The 19,410-nt window shown below is 38.8% G+C and overlaps 3 protein-coding genes across 3 annotated transcripts; all 3 read left to right on the plus strand.

Annotated features, from left to right (window-relative positions):
- The first annotated feature begins 444 nt into the window (after window positions 1–444).
- On the plus strand, window positions 445–1,977 carry LOC114536105. The gene has a single exon (XM_028557457.1). It carries the CDS (start codon window positions 445–447, stop codon window positions 1,975–1,977), a length of 1,533 nt encoding a protein of 510 aa, XP_028413258.1.
- Window positions 1,977–4,800, plus strand: LOC114536077. The gene is made up of 2 exons (XM_028557431.1): window positions 1,977–4,537; window positions 4,681–4,800. Exon 1 carries the CDS (start codon window positions 2,037–2,039, stop codon window positions 3,531–3,533), a length of 1,497 nt encoding a protein of 498 aa, XP_028413232.1. The 5' UTR covers window positions 1,977–2,036; the 3' UTR covers window positions 3,534–4,537; window positions 4,681–4,800.
- Window positions 4,801–12,328: 7,528 nt separating this feature from the next.
- Window positions 12,329–13,512, plus strand: LOC114536078 (vicilin-like seed storage protein At2g18540). The gene has a single exon (XM_028557432.1). It carries the CDS (start codon window positions 12,667–12,669, stop codon window positions 13,393–13,395), a length of 729 nt encoding a protein of 242 aa, XP_028413233.1. The 5' UTR covers window positions 12,329–12,666; the 3' UTR covers window positions 13,396–13,512.
- Window positions 13,513–19,410: the final 5,898 nt, after the last annotated feature.

Below are 19,410 nucleotides of genomic sequence, written 5' to 3' on the forward strand. Positions count from 1 at the left end.
GTGAGATGAAGTCGAGAATGAGAGCAACGGCACCATTAAGAAGCTCATGGCAGTCACCCAAGCATGTTGGACATGTTACTGGAAAAGAAGATGGGAAGCCAACAAACCATAAGTGCTGGTTCTGCAAAACGTCTGAACATTGGACCGATCAATGCCAAAAGTTCCTTGCCCAGAGTGCTAGCGACCGCCTGAAAGTTGTGAAGGAGAACCATGCCTGTTATAGCTGCCTGAAGCGAGCTGGTCGTGGTCACAACATGTCAACCTGCTCTCGAAGGCGCCAGTGCAGCGAGACCATCAGCGGAGTTCAGTGCAAGCATTACCATCATCCACTATTGCATATTTTAAACATATCTGCTGTGTCATCTGTTACTACTAGCGGAGAGACTATGTTACCGACTATTCAGGCAGAAATCCTGGGACCAGAAGGTCAAGAAACAGGCTAATATGTTACTAGACACTGGTGCTCAAATCAGTTTAATACGGACATCAGTCGCTGAGGAGCTGGGTCTCAAAGGCAAGAGTGTCACAGTAACAATGGCGAAAGTTGGAGGAGAAGAAAATGAGATGTCAACAAAGATGTATCGATTCCAAATTCGATCCCTCGAGAACCAGTCCATCCACACAATTGCAGCTGTGGGAATCCCAAGTATCAGTGGTGATATTTCCGGAATGAAACTTGATGGCATAGCTGAAGCTTTCAACCTTGAAAGAGAGAAATTACGAAGAGAGAATGGTCCAATAGATGTCCTGTTGGGAATTGATCAACCGAAGTTGCACACTGGTGAGACAAAAGAAGCTGGTAATCTTGTTGCAAGATATTCGCCATTGGGATGGGTTGTCTTTGGAGCCACGTCTGAAAAGTGTGACGTCAGTCAAGTCTACCATGTCAAGTGTTCAAATCCCATCGATATGACCGACTTTTGGACCACCGAATCAATGGGCGTGGAAGGGAATATGTGTTCTTGTGAAAGCAAGAAGTTAAGTCCAGTTGAAGCCTACGAAGCCAAGATTATAGAACAATCCTGCAAAAAGATTGGTAATAAATGGTTAGTTTCATACCCCTGGGTCAAAGATGCATCTGAATTACCGGATAACAGAAGCCAAGCGGAGAAGAAATTGGAAACAACCGAGCGTCGATTAGCCAAGAACCCAGATCATGCAGAAGCGTATGACAAGCAGATGAGGGAAATGAGTGAAATGAACTTCTCTCGAAAATTATCAAGTGAAGAATTAAAGTCATACAAGGGACCAACCCACTACATATCCCACCATGAGGTAGTCAGACCCGAGAAGAAGAGCACCCCCATCCGAATTGTTTTCAATTCCTCAGCATCGTATAAAGGGCACCGCTTAAATGATTACTGGATGAAAGGACCCGATTTACTAAATAATCTGTTTGGAGTTCTCCTACGATTTCGAGAAAATGAAGTGGCTATCAACGCGGATATATCCAAGATGTATCACAGAATCCTAATCCCGGAAAGAGATCAACATGTTCACCGATACCTGTGGAGAAACATGGATACGGATCGAGAACCTGATGTTTATGTCAAAACAGTCTTGACATTTGGTGACAAACCAGCCCCAGCCATGGCACAGACCGCGCTGCAAAAGACTGCTGAAGAAGGAGAAAAACGCTACCCTGCAGCTGCTGAAGTCTTAAAGAAGAATACTTACATGGACGACATATGCGATTCGGTCCATTCTGAAAATCAAGCAAGAAAAATAACAGCAGAGATTGACGAAATCCTTCGCAACGGTGGTTTTAACGTGAAGTGTTGGCTCTCAAACCGGTCATTAAAGAAGAATGATGAAAGCGTTATTGAAAAAAGTGAATTGGAATTAAAGCTCCTACAAGGCCCAGTTGAAGAGAAAGTTTTGGGAACTGTCTGGAACCACCACGACGACGTTTTTGGGTTCAAAGTGATTCCTCCTGAACTAGTTAAACTTACGAAGAGAGCAATACTAAGCAAGTAGCTCGGATCTACGATCCTCTAGGAGTAGCTGCAGCTTTCCTGATTCGCGCCAAAATAGAGATGCAAAAACTGTGGTTAGAAGGACTACAATGGGATGATGAATTGCCGCCGAATCTCCAAATAACGTGGATACGATTCTTCCAAGAGATGAACGACCTGAACAACGTCACCTTCGAAAGGTCTCTTACGCCAGATTCCGTGATCGGAGCGCCAGTACTATGCATTTTCTCGGACGCATCGATTGAAGCCTTCGGAGCATGTGCTTACATCAGATGGGAGACAGAAAACAACACCTTTGTAACCAGGTTCATCGCAGCAAAGTCAAGAGTAGCCCCACTGAAGTCGCTGACCATACCTCGTTTAGAGCTACAAGCAGCTGTCCTGGCGACACGATTATGTTGTTCTATTCTCGAAGAGTCTCGAATGAAGTTTGTGAAGATAATTTTCTTCTCTGACAGCCACATTGTTCTTTCATGGATCCGTAACCAACCCAGAGAGTTTAAGCCGTTCGTTTCAGCCCGAATTGCCGAAATCCAGAGCAAGTCTGAACCAGATCAGTGGAGACACGTTCCTGGAGAGCTAAATGTCGCTGATGATGTGTCGCGAGGAATACCTGCTCTGCAACTGACAGGCAGATGGAAGTATGGCCCCGAGTTTCTGAAGTTACCGGAGGAAGAATGGCCGAGCGAGTCGTCTTCTGCTACCATCACTAAAAGCGTGGATATCGATCAGTCTGAACGTCGAAAAGTTCAACCTGTCTTTCAAGTAACCCAATCGCCAGAAGTCATTCCGTGCAAGAAGTTTTCCAGTTGGGGGAAACTTATCCGAGTCACAGCCTATGTGTTACGGTTCATCAACACGCTACGAAACAAGCATCAAAACAAAGACAACACAGAAACGACCCGACCGAAAGACACCTCAGATGATAGATCAATCTCAGCAAAGGAGTTAGAAGATGCCGAGTTGTATTGGGTCAAACAAAGTCAGAAGTCACTTCATGATCGCCTGAAAAAGGGAGAACTGAAAGGACTCACCCCGTTTACCGATGACAACGGAGTTATCAGAGTCGGAGGTCGAGTAAGCGAAGCCGTAATCTCGTACGATGCCAAACATCCAGTTTTACTCCCACGTGAACACTGGATATCCCTGCTGATCACTCGTAACTTCCATCGAAACGGCCACTCAGGAGTTGCAACAACCGTTGCAAAGATCAAGAAAAAGTTTTGGATTATCCGATGTCATGATCTTGCCAAGTCAATAAAGTTCCGATGCGTATGTTGTCGCCGAATCCAAGCCAAAACCGAGGAGCAGTTCATGTCAGACCTACCAATTACCCGACTGGAGCCATTCACACCACCCTTTCATCGCACGGCATGCGATTACTTCGGTCCTTACCAAGTTAAAATTGGCCGAAACAAAACAACCAAACACTATGGCGTACTGTTTACATGTCTGAATACTCGTGCCGTACACCTGGAAATCGCAGTGGACTATTCCGCTATGGAATTCTTGCAAACCTTACGTCGATTTTCGCAATCCGTGGACAACCGGCTCTGATGATCAGTGACAACGGGACGCAGCTGGTGGGAGCTCAACGTGAACTCCGAGAAATGATAGAAGGATGGAACGAGAAAGAGTTGAAGGAATTCAGCGCCGAGAAAGGAATGGAGTGGAGATTTATTACTCCTGCAGCACCACATCATAACGGTTGTGCTGAGGCTCTTGTCAAGAGTTCGAAGAAAGCATTAAAGATCGCGATTGGTGAACAAATTTTGGCTCCGTTCGAGCTGTACACATGCTTGCTGGAAGTTAGTAACCTGATTAATCAGCGTCCTATTGGAAGGATCCCCAATGATCCAGATGACGGTTCTTTCCTTTGTCCAAACGACATTTTACTTGGTCGAGCATCAACAATGGTACCACAAGGGCCATTCAGAGAAACGAAGAATCCTCAACATCGTGTTGAATTTGTCCAGAAGATCATCGATAGTTTTTGGAAGCGTTGGAGCAGAGATGTATTTCCCACCTTAGTTCCCAGAAAGAAATGGACTACTGAAAAAAGAAATGTACGAGTGGATGACATCGTCGTGGTTCAAGATACGAATGCGATTCGTGGAAACTGGACTACGGGCAGAATTGTTAATGTATATCCTGGAAATGACGGACGAATTCGTAACGTTAAGGTGAAGACATCCACATCGCACTACGAAAGACCTATTACAAAAGTCGCAGTACTGTACCCTGCAGAAGGATATGAAGATAAGTAACTCACAATTAGTAACATTAAGTGATGAGGAAGAGTCCTCATCGGGGGGGAGAGTGGATTGACAGTTTATATACACGTGCGTAGACACGAATGGAACTCATTATAATTGAACTTTGAAACTATGATGACAATATTAGGTATCAAATAGCAATCATAGCATTAGCATATAGACGCACAGCGAGACGGAAAAGGTGTAAATATAACGCATGTTTTGTTAAATAAGTAAATGAAAGAAAGACGGGCTAACCTGAACGATAAACGATGAAATAGACAGCTAAAGGATCTCGCCACAGAAGTAAGACATTGACTTTATATTCTAGTTTGTTTACGCAGAATTTATGCATTGTATGGGTAATTTATACGCCACACGTGCGAACATTTATAGGCTTATATGCATGTTTACTTTAATATTTCTTTGTATTAATTTGCTCTATTTAGATCGAATTGTTATTATATAATTTATAATGCGATTTGCGAGACTTCTTTGGTTTAATGTCTGAGATTACTTGCTAACCGGTCGTCTTGGTTCCGACGAAACAATATATATTTATTTATTGCTTAATAATATTTACAAATCGCTACTCAGAGTTTCACGCTAATGCGATTTTCAAGCGATTGAGATACTACTCTCTAAGCTCTAACGGGTTTGTTTGGTTCGCGTTCTGGTTGCTGACGCGGTCTTCTTGCGTTTAAAATTCCACGCGCTGAATTTGTTTCTGTGACAGCATTTCGAGAAAAGCTCATTTCGTTTGTTCAGGAGATTTTCCGACTTTGACTTTATAATTTGAAGCTTTTCCTCTGTGCAGAGCTTGCAACGCTTTCCGCCCGGAGTATAGGCTTGTGCACGCTTAATTATTGACCATTTTATAGCAAATTCTTTGCAGGCATTCTTTAGTTTCCACACATATTTTGATAGTTCAGTTTCCGATGAATATTGGAGGTGCCTAAATGATTTAATGTGGTTTCCATATCTCTCTTTAAAGGTGTTTGATGTCATTCCTATGTATGTTTTTACTAAACAAAACTATCAAAATATGTGTGGAAACTAAAGAATGCCTGCAAAGAATTTGCTATAAAATGGTCAATAATTAAGCGTGCACAAGCCTATACTCCGGGCGGAAAGCGTTGCAAGCTCTGCACAGAGGAAAAGCTTCAAATTATAAAGTCAAAGTCGGAAAATCTCCTGAACAAACGAAATGAGCTTTTCTCGAAATGCTGTCACAGAAACAAATTCAGCGCGTGGAATTTTAAACGCAAGAAGACCGCGTCAGCAACCAGAACGCGAACCAAACAAACCCGTTAGAGCTTAGAGAGTAGTATCTCAATCGCTTGAAAATCGCATTAGCGTGAAACTCTGAGTAGCGATTTGTAAATATTATTAAGCAATAAATAAATATTTCTGCTCTGTTACTTCTTTATCATCGAGCACTCTTCATATTAACAACAAAATTGCATTTTTGTTTATTTATTTATTTATATATATATATATATATATATATATTTTTACGAGTGAGAAATTCGACTCTAAACATGTTTTGCACTTCGGTTGCGCTTTGGGTGAACGTGTAATTTGTTACAATAAATACTCGCTGCTTTGTTGTATATATACAGGGTGTCCGCTCTATTGGAATCAGAATCTGATTGCCTCTATCCTCCCAGCGGAATTAGTATCCTCGCACCGATATTTACACCCACGATGTGCAAATGCGAAATCAAAGTCGTCCGCCATTATGCAATGGACCTTACGTTATGACACCGTGGACCGTCTTCTACGTTATGCGCATGCACCAGTGTGAACTACTAAGATCTTGATTGGTCGAGACAAAAATTTGTATTTTCAAACGTCAATGAATAACTGTCATTTCGCAAAATTTTGAATTGATGGAATTTATAAGTTTATATTTTCATAAATTAATATGGAATATATGTATATTTAATTAAATTAGAGGGAAACTCGAATGTAGTCCAAACTTTTCACGGTTTGACAAATAACAAGACCTAATTTTCGACTTAATTCAATCTGTATAATGAAGTCGGAAGATTTAACACTTGAAAATATTTCATCGGCACAGCTTTAAAAAGAAATTCTTTTGTGGTAAACACAACTTTAATATTCTCAAATGTATTTCACTATAAATCTGAATGTGTTATGTGACTATACGACGTTATGATTTCATTTATAAATTCCGTTTTCATAATGACAAAAAGAAAAGAAAATCAAAATATTCGCGTGCAAAAACCAGTTGAGGCGTAAAATAAAACTTCGGAAGTTGTATGAGACGTCTGATGTTATATATTCACGGTAATTAATAATTCAAATAATTTACCATAGCACTGACTATGGATGAGTAACTTAACTTCCAGAAAAAGGTAAGAATCTTGTCGTATTTTTGCGACTTTTTTAACAAAATATGCCAGATAAACATCGATTGCAGATCGATTTTTTTTAAATATACGGCCTCAGAATAGACATACCAGAAGCCTCACTCTGCATTTGGCGTGAGAAAATTTTGACGCCACCTGACGCAAGCCAAGTACTGGAGCACATGCAAGCATAATGGCGCTTAATTTCCAGTTTGTGTCTTGCCCACGGAATCCAGGTGTGTGCAGGAACTTTTTCATAGGGGTGCAAAGCTCCTGCACACACCAAGATGGCATAGAATTGCGTAGAATGACGCGTGCGCGTCTGAAAAATTTAGGACACGAAAACATTAGCAAAATCCAAAGAGTGAGGCTTCTGGTATAATATCTATTCTGTGATACGGCCGTCGTGAGTTGCTCTGACTACAATTCTTCCACGACCATAAAATATTTCCATACTTTCCTCAATTTCTTTTTTCCCCTCCAAACCTCCAACCCACAAAAATTTTCTTACTATCATGTTACCATTCCTTTGATAATTTAACATAGAAGTATTATTTTATATGAATAAATAAGGAGAAGACACATTACATCACATCACGCTACATTAGTTAGCATAATTGATTGTCACATACATTACATCACAAAAGACGACTTCTATGTACATGGTTGAAAAAGCGGCACTGTAATAATGTATGCATCTTGCCCAAAAAAAATTATCTCAAGTTAAGTTCATGTTATCACATTTGTGTATTACTGAGATGGCTATGTACCATTAGTTCATATGGATTACTTGACTAGTTGTTCGTTATTCCTCTTTCGGAAAGCGACAATTGTCGCAATCTACGTATTTTTGGCAAAAACCAGTGTGAAGTAATGCCACTTTGTTTTCTACTTACCCTTGATATATTAAGCTATCCATAAAGAGAAATCCACAAATCAAAAGAGCGTAATTTTAAGAATACATATTTACTCTAGGCTAATGATTGTCGTAAGAGGGAGTGAAGTACAAAAACATCAAAGCTGAGAATGAACTCACTAAAATGTAGATATATTGCCAGTACTACTGCTAAGGTAGTCAAACATTCAGATCAATTGGCAATGGAATTTCTAAAATTCTAGATCTACAGGATGTCTCAAAAAAACCCGCAACCACTTAACTTATATAGTCGCACCATAGTTCAGCTAAAATGACTTTTAGCATTTTAATTGAAGGATTAAGAGCCATTTTCAATGCCCAGAGACCAGAGGTGCTTATCTATTGCGCTTTAGAGCTGTATTAATGTTCTTTCATATTTAAGTGGTTGTGGGTTTTTGAGACACCCTGTATTCTCCCCGCCGCGATATGTTTTACCATTCAGTAATTAGTGCAACACAGCAGACAGTGTAGTTGATCGAGCTCATATCACAAGCTTTGATCTTTTTCGTTTATATTCATATATTGTAGATCAATGCCGCCCTTGAGAAACTTACGGCTCGTTTGAATATCTTGTCTCGTACTCTGGAAATTAAAGGTTTTAACGACAAAGTGTTGAGTTAAATTAAAGGCTTGTCAACATTAGCGTAGCCAGCCTGACTATTTGTCCCGGAATGTTAATATTTTGGTATTTATTGACTGTGAAAACAATGAATTTCTAAAGAAATTGATGATTATAATAACACGAAATTTACATAGCGGGACTGAAAAAATCGTCAGGCTGGCTAAGCCACTGCTTGTCAATTGTTTATACTTAAACATAAACTCAACAAAGTTGTGCTTGATTTCATAGCAAGTTGTGCCCATTACTATAAACATGGAATGAGAAATGATGGCGTTTATACCATCGATCCTGATGGGTTGGGATCGTTTCAAGTCAGATGTGATATGAGCAGAGATGGTGGAGGCTGGACCGTGTTCCAAAAAAGTCAAGATTTCTACCTTGGATGGTCAGACTATAAAACAGGCTTTGGTGATCTTAATGGCGAGTTCTGGTTGGGCCTTGATAAAATACATCGTTTGTCCAAATCTGGCCAAAATGAGAGTGGATTTGGTGGATTTTAATAGTGCTGGAGGTTACGCTAAATATGGAATGTTTAGTATCACCGATGAATCTGACAAGTACAGATTAGACGTTAACAGGTTAGTATTCAGGTAATCAACGTCTATGGTAATATTTGTTTCCAATACTGCACAAAAGTAAGCAGCTAACTGATAGGAAAATAAAATTGGTCCAGTAATAAAAGCTAGCAATAGAGAGTTTAATATGCACCAAATCTACGATGCGGACGTGACATAAAAACTGCTACTAGTGTTAGGAAACCAGTATTGATTTGTTTTACATACGGCTCTGACTTTCTTCATTAAAAAGAGTCTATAATTTCCATCTCTGTTTGGGAACTGTGGAAATTACAGCAGTATTACTTCACGTCCGCGTCGTAGATTTGGTGAATCTTAAACTCGCTTATGTTTTGAGTGTACAACTTCGTTCTTAATTTACTCAGGCTAAAATACAAATCTTTTACAAGTCAGCAAAGAAAATACAACTTGGTGGTGTACAAGAAGATGAAAATATAACTTTCTGTTGAGATATTTATTAATTGAGTTTTTTTAGCCAACGCAGGAGACTCCCTTGATTATCACAATCAAATGCAGTTCTCTACCAAGGATAGTGACAATGATGTCATTAATAGCCGTAACTGTGCAGTTAGCTACAGTGGGGCTTGGTGGTACAAATCGGGCCATGATTGCAATCTCAATGGTATATACAAGGGTAGAGATCAAAGTAGTGACAGTGGAGTGACATGGTACTCTTGGCGTCAATATTATTCCATGAAAATGACGGAAATGAAAATTCGTCCCAACACGTTTTAAGGCCTGCACAAACTTTATTTAAAAACTGTTTTTCCATCAAATTTGATGAAGTGAAACTGTTGTGTAACAATGTATGGTCTAATTTGATCGCTGATAAATATTTTTTGCCCAATGGAAGGTTGAAACAGGGGCGCAATCCAGTCCCTTTGTTATTCGGTAACTCCTTGCTACTCGCAAATTGTAACAATAGTCGATATCTGTTCGCATGATTCCAATGTTTTCTTTTACTAACATATGTTTTATATATAAGCTGCATATAGTACACATGAAAAATACAGAAATGTTTAACAATTATTCGCCTGATATTGTTGTAAAGACTAAAGCCCCTGTTACACTGTGCAATTTTTCATGCAACTTGGAATACAATTCTACTTTTGAGAAATGTAAATTTGGCCAAAGTTTGATCAAAAGAAAATGAGCAAGTATCTTGCTGGCGAACTATTCCTCCACGAGTGAAAATCCAGCCTTAACGAGAGATGACAAGAAATGGTGAGAATGAAGGAGAGTTGAAGAGAAATTATGAAATATGAGTGAAGTTGATGAGCCAAACTAAATAAGAAATAAGTTGCCATGGTCTACTTACATCGTAAAACAGAAACACAAGTCTTCCCGCTGTGAAAAAGTCGACAGTTTCGCAAGCAAAATAAAGCAATTAACGTACGTAAGACAATAGGCCATTATGTCACGTGTGCATGACGTGTTAGCACGGGACAATTCGCGCACGCAACAATTCGCGCACGCGAGGGCCATTTTCAACTTGACGAATTTTCTTTTCACGTGAAAAAGAAATACAGCAAAGTAACTTACCTGCAAAAATACTTTTCAAAACTATATCATTTCACTAGCGAAACACTTCGACGGGATTTCTGATTTAGCTTTATTATCATCTCGTTAGTGTCGACGCGACCAGAATGCGACGTATGCATGTAACCTGGGCTTAAGTATCTTTGGCGTGCTCCAAAATCTTATCTATTCGTAGAGGAACTACACGTTATAATTATAATGGTAGAAATATAGAGGTAAACACATGGTTGCGAAGAAATATGAAATAAGTGAGATATCAATTTCTAAAAGAGAAATAATTTATAAAAGTTCAAGGCCCTTGTGTTAAGTTAGTGTACCTTTTTACCAGAGCGAGTCAAAATTTATGCATTCCGATTGGGTTACAGAAAATGTAAATTAACTAACTCGCTGATGGGTTTAAAACGAAATTCCCCCTTTTTCACATATACATGTTAGTGATCTTACCTGTTGCAAGGTGCGACGATAGGGAAAAACCTGACCGAGGTCATGAAATGACCAGACGATGAGGAAACGGCACTCCAGTATTTTCTTGGGAAGTACAATATACTTTAATTTACATTTTAAAGTGCTAAAACAGGGCAACCTCTCTGGACTTTCCCATCAGGCTACAGCCCCTTCGGCAAATATTTTAACCCAGGCTACGACTGCACAGACATTCTGAACAGGAATTTGGGGGCTCGAGATGGATTTTGTGTGATAAAATTGCATATATATAATCAATACATTGTTGTTGGTTTTTTTTGTAGATCTATTGTGACATGACAACAAATGGAGGGGGATTTGCGCTGATTGGTAAACTCGACAGTTCTGTGACATGGAAAGTTCCATCCAAAAACACAACAGTTGATCCATTTGGTGAACCTCAGTGGTCCAGTGATCTCGTTGACGCTCAAGTTCTTGATTTCAGAATACAAATATCCACAACAGAAAATCTTGCTGAAGCAAAGGCTCACTGGTGATAACATCGGCTTTTACATAATTATTGATTGTATTAATTTTAATTAATTTCCAACAGCTGTTCTCATGATTCTAGTAACTCGGCACATTTCTATGATAAAATGAAACATATTACAAACAGGGGTTAACGTGGGTTAACTGAACCTTTACTTTGCAGGTCCTACAGACTACGAAATATACGTCCTCTGAAAAATTTGATGATTGTTAATCAGGGGGGTTGTGGAGCAACGTCGCCAGGCATTGGTGATATCGCTTATGTCAAAGATCTCCGGACTGGAAAAATTGTTGCGACAAAATTTCGCTGCTCAAAATTTGGAACGTATACGCTGATCCTTCTCAAAAATCCGGATGGGTTTGTTCTTAAAATTGTTGGGTTTGCTAATTTGTTTCCCTCAGCTTTTAGTGTTTGGTATGAGAACGAGCGGCATAATTGCTGGTAATATTTATTTCCGATGATTCACTATTAGTTATATTTTCTGTTCATTTCAAGGCCATGCTGAACGAATGCTTTGAAAAGCAAGCCCCAAAGGCTTTGCTTTTCACCAAAAGTATCCTATTCAAACAGATTCTTCTGGATCTTTCAGGTATGACAAATCGAATGACTTCAAATAACCGTTTCATTCTTATACATGTATATTAATTAGGGTTAGACTCCCTAAGCACTCCCCCCTCGCGTTTGCTGTTTTAAGCTGATCTGTATTACGTAACTGAATATATAATGTAATCCCCGTGCCGGTGCGGAGCACCGTGCGAGGGTACTAATTCCGCCCGGAGATTAGGAATTACACCCGGGACCCGGGAGAACATAGCGGAATCCAAAGTTACCACTGAGCTATATAATAGAGAGCTTTAGATTTGACTACGGCTCCCGCTACGGCTACGAGATTCGTCATTTGCGCGCCAATCACGCCACGGTCAGCTATCGCTAGTAGGGTTTGCGCGAAAACTTTGTAGCCGTCGCCTCGTCTAGTACGACATTTTTTAAAAACTTGGTAGTCTCGATTACGTGGTGAAGCCGTGAAGGAATTTTAAAAGGTAAGGCGTTATAGCTAAGTGGCTATATTCTTATTATTATGCAGAATATTTTCTTATGAACCGGAAGTGGAAGGGCCCCCTGTCGGTAAAGTCTGAGTACAACTTTGTTTACATTTTGTTTATAAAATTTTCGTCAAGATGTGTCCACTTCTTCGTGTCTACGTTTATGGTTGTGCTGTTTTTCTTGATATAAATCTTCAACCGAATCGACGGCTTCAACTAATGTCAAAATTTCTTAATATTTTAAAAGCAAAATGCTACGAAGACCGTGTTCATATATCAAGCGTTTATTTTTATAAAATACAGTTTGAATTTTTTTATTAAATCAAACCATTTTTATTGTATTGTTTGTATACTTATTTACCATTTAAACAGACATATATTTTATACATAAATTTAACTTATTGTCTTTTTAGATGGAAAGCGAAAACACAAATGAGACGGGGAAAAAGGGTGTCTTTGTTTGGCGCGAATACCATGACAGATATTTGTTGGGGGAAGTGCTAACTTTTGAGCCATACAAGTATCGTTTCGGCTCGAAGGAAAGGGGATCTGCGTGGACTTCAATTGCCGAACATTTGGAAGAATTTGGCATGAAGGTCAGCCAAAGATCGGTGAGGGAGCGGTTTAGTCGGATGATGGATGCATTTAAGAAGAAAGAAGCGGTTGAGAAGAGAGCTAGTGGTGTGGATGTTGACTATACAGAGAAGCACAAAGCATTGCTAGATATCATGGAGAGGATGGAAGAGTGCGAAGCAGAAAGTGAGCAAGAAAAACAGAAGGAATTGCGGGAAAAGGAAACAGCTGAAGAGATGAGGAAGCGTGCGGTCGAGAGGTTTGGTGAGACGAGGAAGAGGTTGAATAGTGAGAATGTAGATGGGGAGATGCCAAATGGAAAACGGAAAAGGAGTGGGGAAATGATAGAAGTGCTAAAGGAGTCTATAAAGGCAACCAAAGAAAGAGAGGAAGCTGAAAGAGAAATGCGAGAAAGGGATATGAGTCTAAAAGAGCAGCAGTTAGCAATGCAACAGCAGTTCCAGCAAAGTCTGTTGGAACAACAGCAGCAGTTTCAAGTGCAACAACAAGCCATGACTATGGCAATTGTCAATGCAATGACTGAATTGGTAAAAACCATTAAAAAGTAAATTTTCCTTTTATTTAACATTTGCATGGCAACAACTTTTTATATTACAACCAGAATATTTATATGTTAATAATATGTACAGTGTAAATATCAATTTATGAATAGGAAATTATTATTTAATACCAATTTTTACACACTTGATAACAAAATTATTCATATCCCGAACACAAAATTTGAGGTTTTGCACTTTTTAAAAAGGAATAAATGAGTTGGGAAATTTTGGGCTTTCCTCAATGCCACAAATCAAAATCAAGCTCTTAAATAAGATATTTTTGCTTCACACCCTATAAGTATAAAGCAATGATTGACAAGGACATGAATATTTTTGTTGTCAAGTGCAGTTATATTATTTACATATTGTTTTAAAAATAATTTAAATATTTTTCAAATGTACAAATGTTAATTGTAATTATTCCACATCAAAATTGTTTGTTTGAAAATATTCCTGAAGAGTCGGTGGGGCAAGACCAAAAAAATATGTAGTCGTGGAACCATGTAAACATGTAAGGGCATTTCTCAGCAAGGCACACACTACATAAATCTTTCCAACATGACTTAAACCAATCTTCAGATTAGGTTTGAAATTCAGGAATGCGAAGTAAGATGTAATATCCCCAAAAACCCATTCGACAGCAACCCGAACAGAACTCATAGACCTATTAAATTCCTGCTCCTCATTACCTAAATTGCCATGTCGGTATGGTGACTGAAGGTGTCTTCTCAGAGGGTATGCAGGATCACCGTATATGCATAATGGTTCACCTGTTTCTGTGTTGCAGTGTTCCTCAAGTGACTGCAACAAGCCAGACATCCTTAGCATGGCTGCATCATGCCTTTTCCCTTCACATAACAAAATGTCCAGTGGTAACATAGAGAACTTAATTCAAGGGGGTTAATCCATCCCCATATTAATTTAAACAAGTGCCACAGTGGTTACATGAAAGCTGATTGAAGAAGCTCTTCATGAGCCTGTAACCCTGGTATTTATAAAATATATAGTCCTGCAAAGTATATACACAAATGTATATACACACATGTTTGTTTACCTATAATTATAATTTGTTTATAACTGCAAAACAGAAACATATACCCACCTACTGGCCCGTAAAGGTTAGCAATAAGTCCATTTGGAGCAACTACGGATTGAAATTTAATTGCATGGACTCGTTTGTGGCCGTTATAAACGTGTCGCTGGTGCTGACAAGGGCGAGCGATTGCTCTGACGGTGCCATCAACGAAACCCCAACAGTTGGGTAATGCTGCTCCGTGCTGATGAATAGCATCTGCGAATTCTTCCAGACATTGAGGTGCAAGCCACGGCTGATTCAATGTTCTCAACAAATATCCGTGTGTTTGGTAGATAAAATCAACAACCTCAGACGTTATTAGACTTAACTCTGGTACTGATCTTCCAAACCGATGTACAATATCACCAAATCTACATGGGTATGCAAAACGTCGCAATAGGATGCATAAACCTTCAATTCCAGAAGCCACCGTGCCATTAGAGCAGCGAAATTGTTCGGGAATCATCAATGCTTCGGCTAAGGCGTCCAATTCTGATTTGTTAACTCTGAACTCGGCTAGGCACTCGTCGTCATTCATTTGCTGTAGCTGGACATTGATGTTATCGTATTGCCAGTACGGAAATTCCGGCGAGGTTCGCTTGGTTGCTTCGTGTATGACAAGAAATTCTTGTGCGGATATATACTTTTGCGTAAATAAAAATGCAGCTGCTTCTAAAAGCGTTTTATTGCAATACATGTCGATGTTGTTAAAATGGATCCAACTAAAAATACGACTACCAGCACAAAAAAATCACGAATGCAGTACTCGTACTCGTAGTTGCAGCCATCTTAACAACTACGCGCTTGACAACGACTACGGCTACGAAGTTTATAGGACCCAGTCTTTTCGCAGTCGTTCACGTAGCGGTAGCGGGAGCCGTAGTCAAATCTAAAGCTCTCTAATAATTCCTGGAGGACCGGCTGCCAAATCGTGTCGCCAAAAACATGGCGGATTTTGAGCTTTGCTGACGCCACATGGTTCTTTTTGCTCATGGTGGTTACCACTGACATACCGCGATCACAGATTACCCAGATGTCTCACTTCTTATTAAAAAAGCGTAAGCGCTTGCTCAGCAAGTGACTAGAGGCATCCCCCCCCCGAAAATTCAAAATGGAGCCGAACTATTTTATACATGGAAAAAAACCTCCTCTTATTTGCTAGAGAAGGCGACTGTGTAGTTACGTTTGTGTCTGAATCCATCATCATCTATACGCGCTTTGGAAAAGTGAGTTTAGAGTACCTCGTTTTCAATATTGTACGAGTGTTTTATCTTTTTTCGATTGTCGTAGGAGCGGAAAATTATAAGCGGTAGAAATCTCCATAATTTCAAACATATTTCTTTTAAAAAGTGTTTGAATATCTTTACATTGAATGGAACTTCCTGTACAAATCAATAAATGTACATATATTCCGACTCATTTGACATATCGTGCAGTTTTTCACTTCAATTCAGTTCGTCTCCATTTTGAAATTTTATTTCGGGGGGGGGTGAATGCCTCTAGTCACTTGCTAAGCGTGCGCAGAAAGCGATGCGCAGTGACGAATCGCTTACGCTTTTGAGTCAGAAGTGAGACATCTGGGTGTTAATCTGTGCCGCGATACAAGGTGAAAAACTGTGTCCATCTCCCTCCCGATTTTTATGAAAATATTTTCAGCTTTCTGTACATATTTTTTGTTTTTCATATAAAATGGATGAAAGTGTTTCTCTTTTTCCCTGTTCAACAAATGGAAAGGACACATAGCTTCGTGCTCTGCGTCTGACGTTTTGAATGGCTTAATTCACTTATCGGGGGAATGATTTTTCTCATTCGGCTGTTATTTTATGGCATCCAGGTAAGCCGGTTTTTATAACAATTTCAGTTTTTTGCCTTTGGACTCGAATATAAACTGATTACCAAAGGCTCTGAGCCATATAAATCCATCAAAACTTATGGTACAAACAGCAAATATACTATTTTAGACCTTTGGTACATGTGCAATGTTATATACTCAAACAGACGAAACAGTCAAACTTTATCATTTTTCTTGACTTGTGTGGAGAAGGAATTAAATTCCTGGCAATGTCAATCTTTAAGTTTGGTCTATTTTGTTTTCATGATAACAAACAATAATGTAAATAGGTAAACCTTCCCCTCAGTGAGTCTATTAGATTCAAGCAATAATTACATGATCTAACTGACAAAAGTGCTGAGTGGGTGCTGATACAAAGTAATGCAAAGTAATTGCTGCAAACAGTGTAAATTTCAAGCTCTGATGATGGTGACTGTTAAAACCTAGTTAATATATTATCTTGTTTGCCTTGTCAAAATCAAATCAATTATCATGGCTTATATTAATTGATTTTTTAACTTCTTGCACCTTGTGAATAAATCTTGATTATATTTCCATTTATATTTTTCAGGATGAAGATGCTATGAAATAAAGCAAGCTAGAGATGGCTTATTAATTAATGAAATAAAGCAAACTAGAGATGGCTTATTAATTAATTGTCATGCAATTTGTGGGAACATTGAACTGAGATGTATTAAGCATATTATACACATTGTTATGAATCTGCATTGTTATCCTTGATTACCATGTTATCTGATTTTGTTTTGGCTGGTATTTTTAAAACCATTGTTATATTTATAAAGGAAATAAATATAAAATGCACTGTGTGCGCAATGTATCTTCAATCTGTAGCCACTTTTATAAGTTTCTGTTTATGGTATCAAATTTCAAGAGGGCTAAATTCAATGGGCTAATCAGGAGTAATTGAGTCTATGGAGGGATGAATATTATTTATTAATAAGACCAGGGGTCCAGGGGTGCAATTAGATAATATTGAAAACTTTTATAGCCCATTGAGGTACAATTAAGCTGATGACCTTAATGAGAAGTATATTATGCAAATATGACTCATGGTTGAAACTATACTCTTGCACTTAGTCAGCTGCCAAGCATCTTGCCCCTGAGCTTTGGCCTCTGTTTCTTTGGATTATACCTAGATATATTGTCCTGAAGACATTCAAAAAAACATTATTAATTGCATACTTTCAGTAATTCTGCAGTTCATGCAGGGTTTAAAAAAGTCTAATTGATGTCCATAAATATCCAGTTTTCCCCAAAATGTCCGACAATAGTGCCAAAAAGTTCAAGCATTTTTTATAGGAATGTATAAATAATGAAAATATAAAAAAAACACCTGTCAGTTCGTGTCAGAATTAAAATCTTCAATTTTGTCCACAATTTTTGAACGTTTTAATATATATTTGTTCTTGCGTTGGCAATAACAGCGTCTACGACTTGTATTCATTTAAAAAAAACGCTTTATATTTCAAAAAAATGCAATTAATGATGCTTTCATGACTTTATATTTTTTATAAAGTCATATGACTTTAAATTTTTTTATAAAGGCCAGGGGGAGAATCTGTTGTTTACTAAATCCAGGGGGGAGAACTCCCTTGTAGCGGGCTCATATTTGAGCCCGGTCAGTGGTAAATACCATGGCCAAAAGGAACCATGTGGCGTCAGCAGAGCTTCTGCGGTTGCGCAGAAGGGCGAAGTCCGCCATGTTTTTGGCGACAAAAAGATGGCGGCGAAGTTACCGAAAAATGACGAGCCGGTCCTCCAGGAATTATTATATAGCTCAGTGAAAGTTACCCAAATGTCATGGACGTTCAATGGTCATGGTACTTGTGCGCATGCGCGAAATGCGAACGAGTGTAGACTGGTAATCAGCAACTTCCTGATTGGCTAAGACGAAACGTTTGTGTTTCAGTGAAAAACGTCAGCAATTTAACTGTCATTTTGCAAACTATCTTTTAAAAAAATGTTTCGAAAACAAAATATGAAATGTGGAATCAAAAAACAGATAAAACACTGGGAAGAGTTTAAAATATTATCAGAACTGGAGGAATTAGCGGTGAGAAGGAACAACTCGATTATAATCCTTGAAATGGTAGGAGTCTATTTTGTTTATTTCGAGGTTTATTTCGTGTTTGCTGTACGAATACATTTTATGACCTTGGTGCAGTATGTCGTTTTGCTCCGTTTTGCGAAGACGTGACCGACTATTTAAGGCTTTACATCATCGTTTTAACTTCCAAAAGAGTCCTTAAGAGTGTAATTCGGAGTTTCAATATAACAAATATCACTTTAAAGGTTTATATATAGTCGACTGCAATCACTGCATGAATTTAATAATCGAAAAACAACATTCGACGTTCACTGCTTGGTTATTTATATTATTTGGGCTGCTTTGATGTTTTGAAGGTTTAGCTATAATGAAGTATTAACTCTCACTTAAACTGTGAAAGTCTATAACTTAATGCAACGGAAGGCAGCAGGAAAACGGGTGATTTCACTTCACATTTACGACTTTGTTTGTTTCCGAAATATTTGAAACATCAGCTATCGGCTTTACATTTAGGACATTTCATAATATTGAAGGTTAGGTCTGGCTAGATCAGGAAATATTTTGCTTCGTTTGAAATGGCGAGGGGTTGCTGCATGCATGTATTTCTAGTATATTTTCTAATACAGCGCCTGGGGACGAGGCTGGTTAGGTTCGTAAGTAGAATAAAGTTAATTCTGTTAATTCATTTTGTTATTTTACTGATATTACCAGCTACAGTGTGGTGAAGGAAACATCTGGAATCAGTCACAATTCAACTGCATTTATCGGCTGCGATAAATGAGTGGTAGGTCAATAGAAGCGATGTTAATCTAGAATTCATTGTAATGAAGAATTTATTAGTCAGCAAAATTCACTAGATAGGCTATCACAATACGATAATAAAACGATAAAATTCCGTAATACGAGATGTGTGGATTTTTTATGGCCTAACGGAAAACTACGCCTAATAAGGCTCGCGGAGCCTTTGTTATTAATATTCTGTTTCGTATTCACCGGATGTGACGTACGCTAATAGTGGTGACACTGATTGTCACTGGTGACACTGGCGGT

This window comes from Dendronephthya gigantea, unplaced genomic scaffold, assembly GCF_004324835.1.
Source record: "Dendronephthya gigantea isolate DGI-Jeju-01 unplaced genomic scaffold, DenGig_1.0 000130F, whole genome shotgun sequence".
Lineage (NCBI taxonomy): Eukaryota > Metazoa > Cnidaria > Anthozoa > Malacalcyonacea > Nephtheidae > Dendronephthya > Dendronephthya gigantea.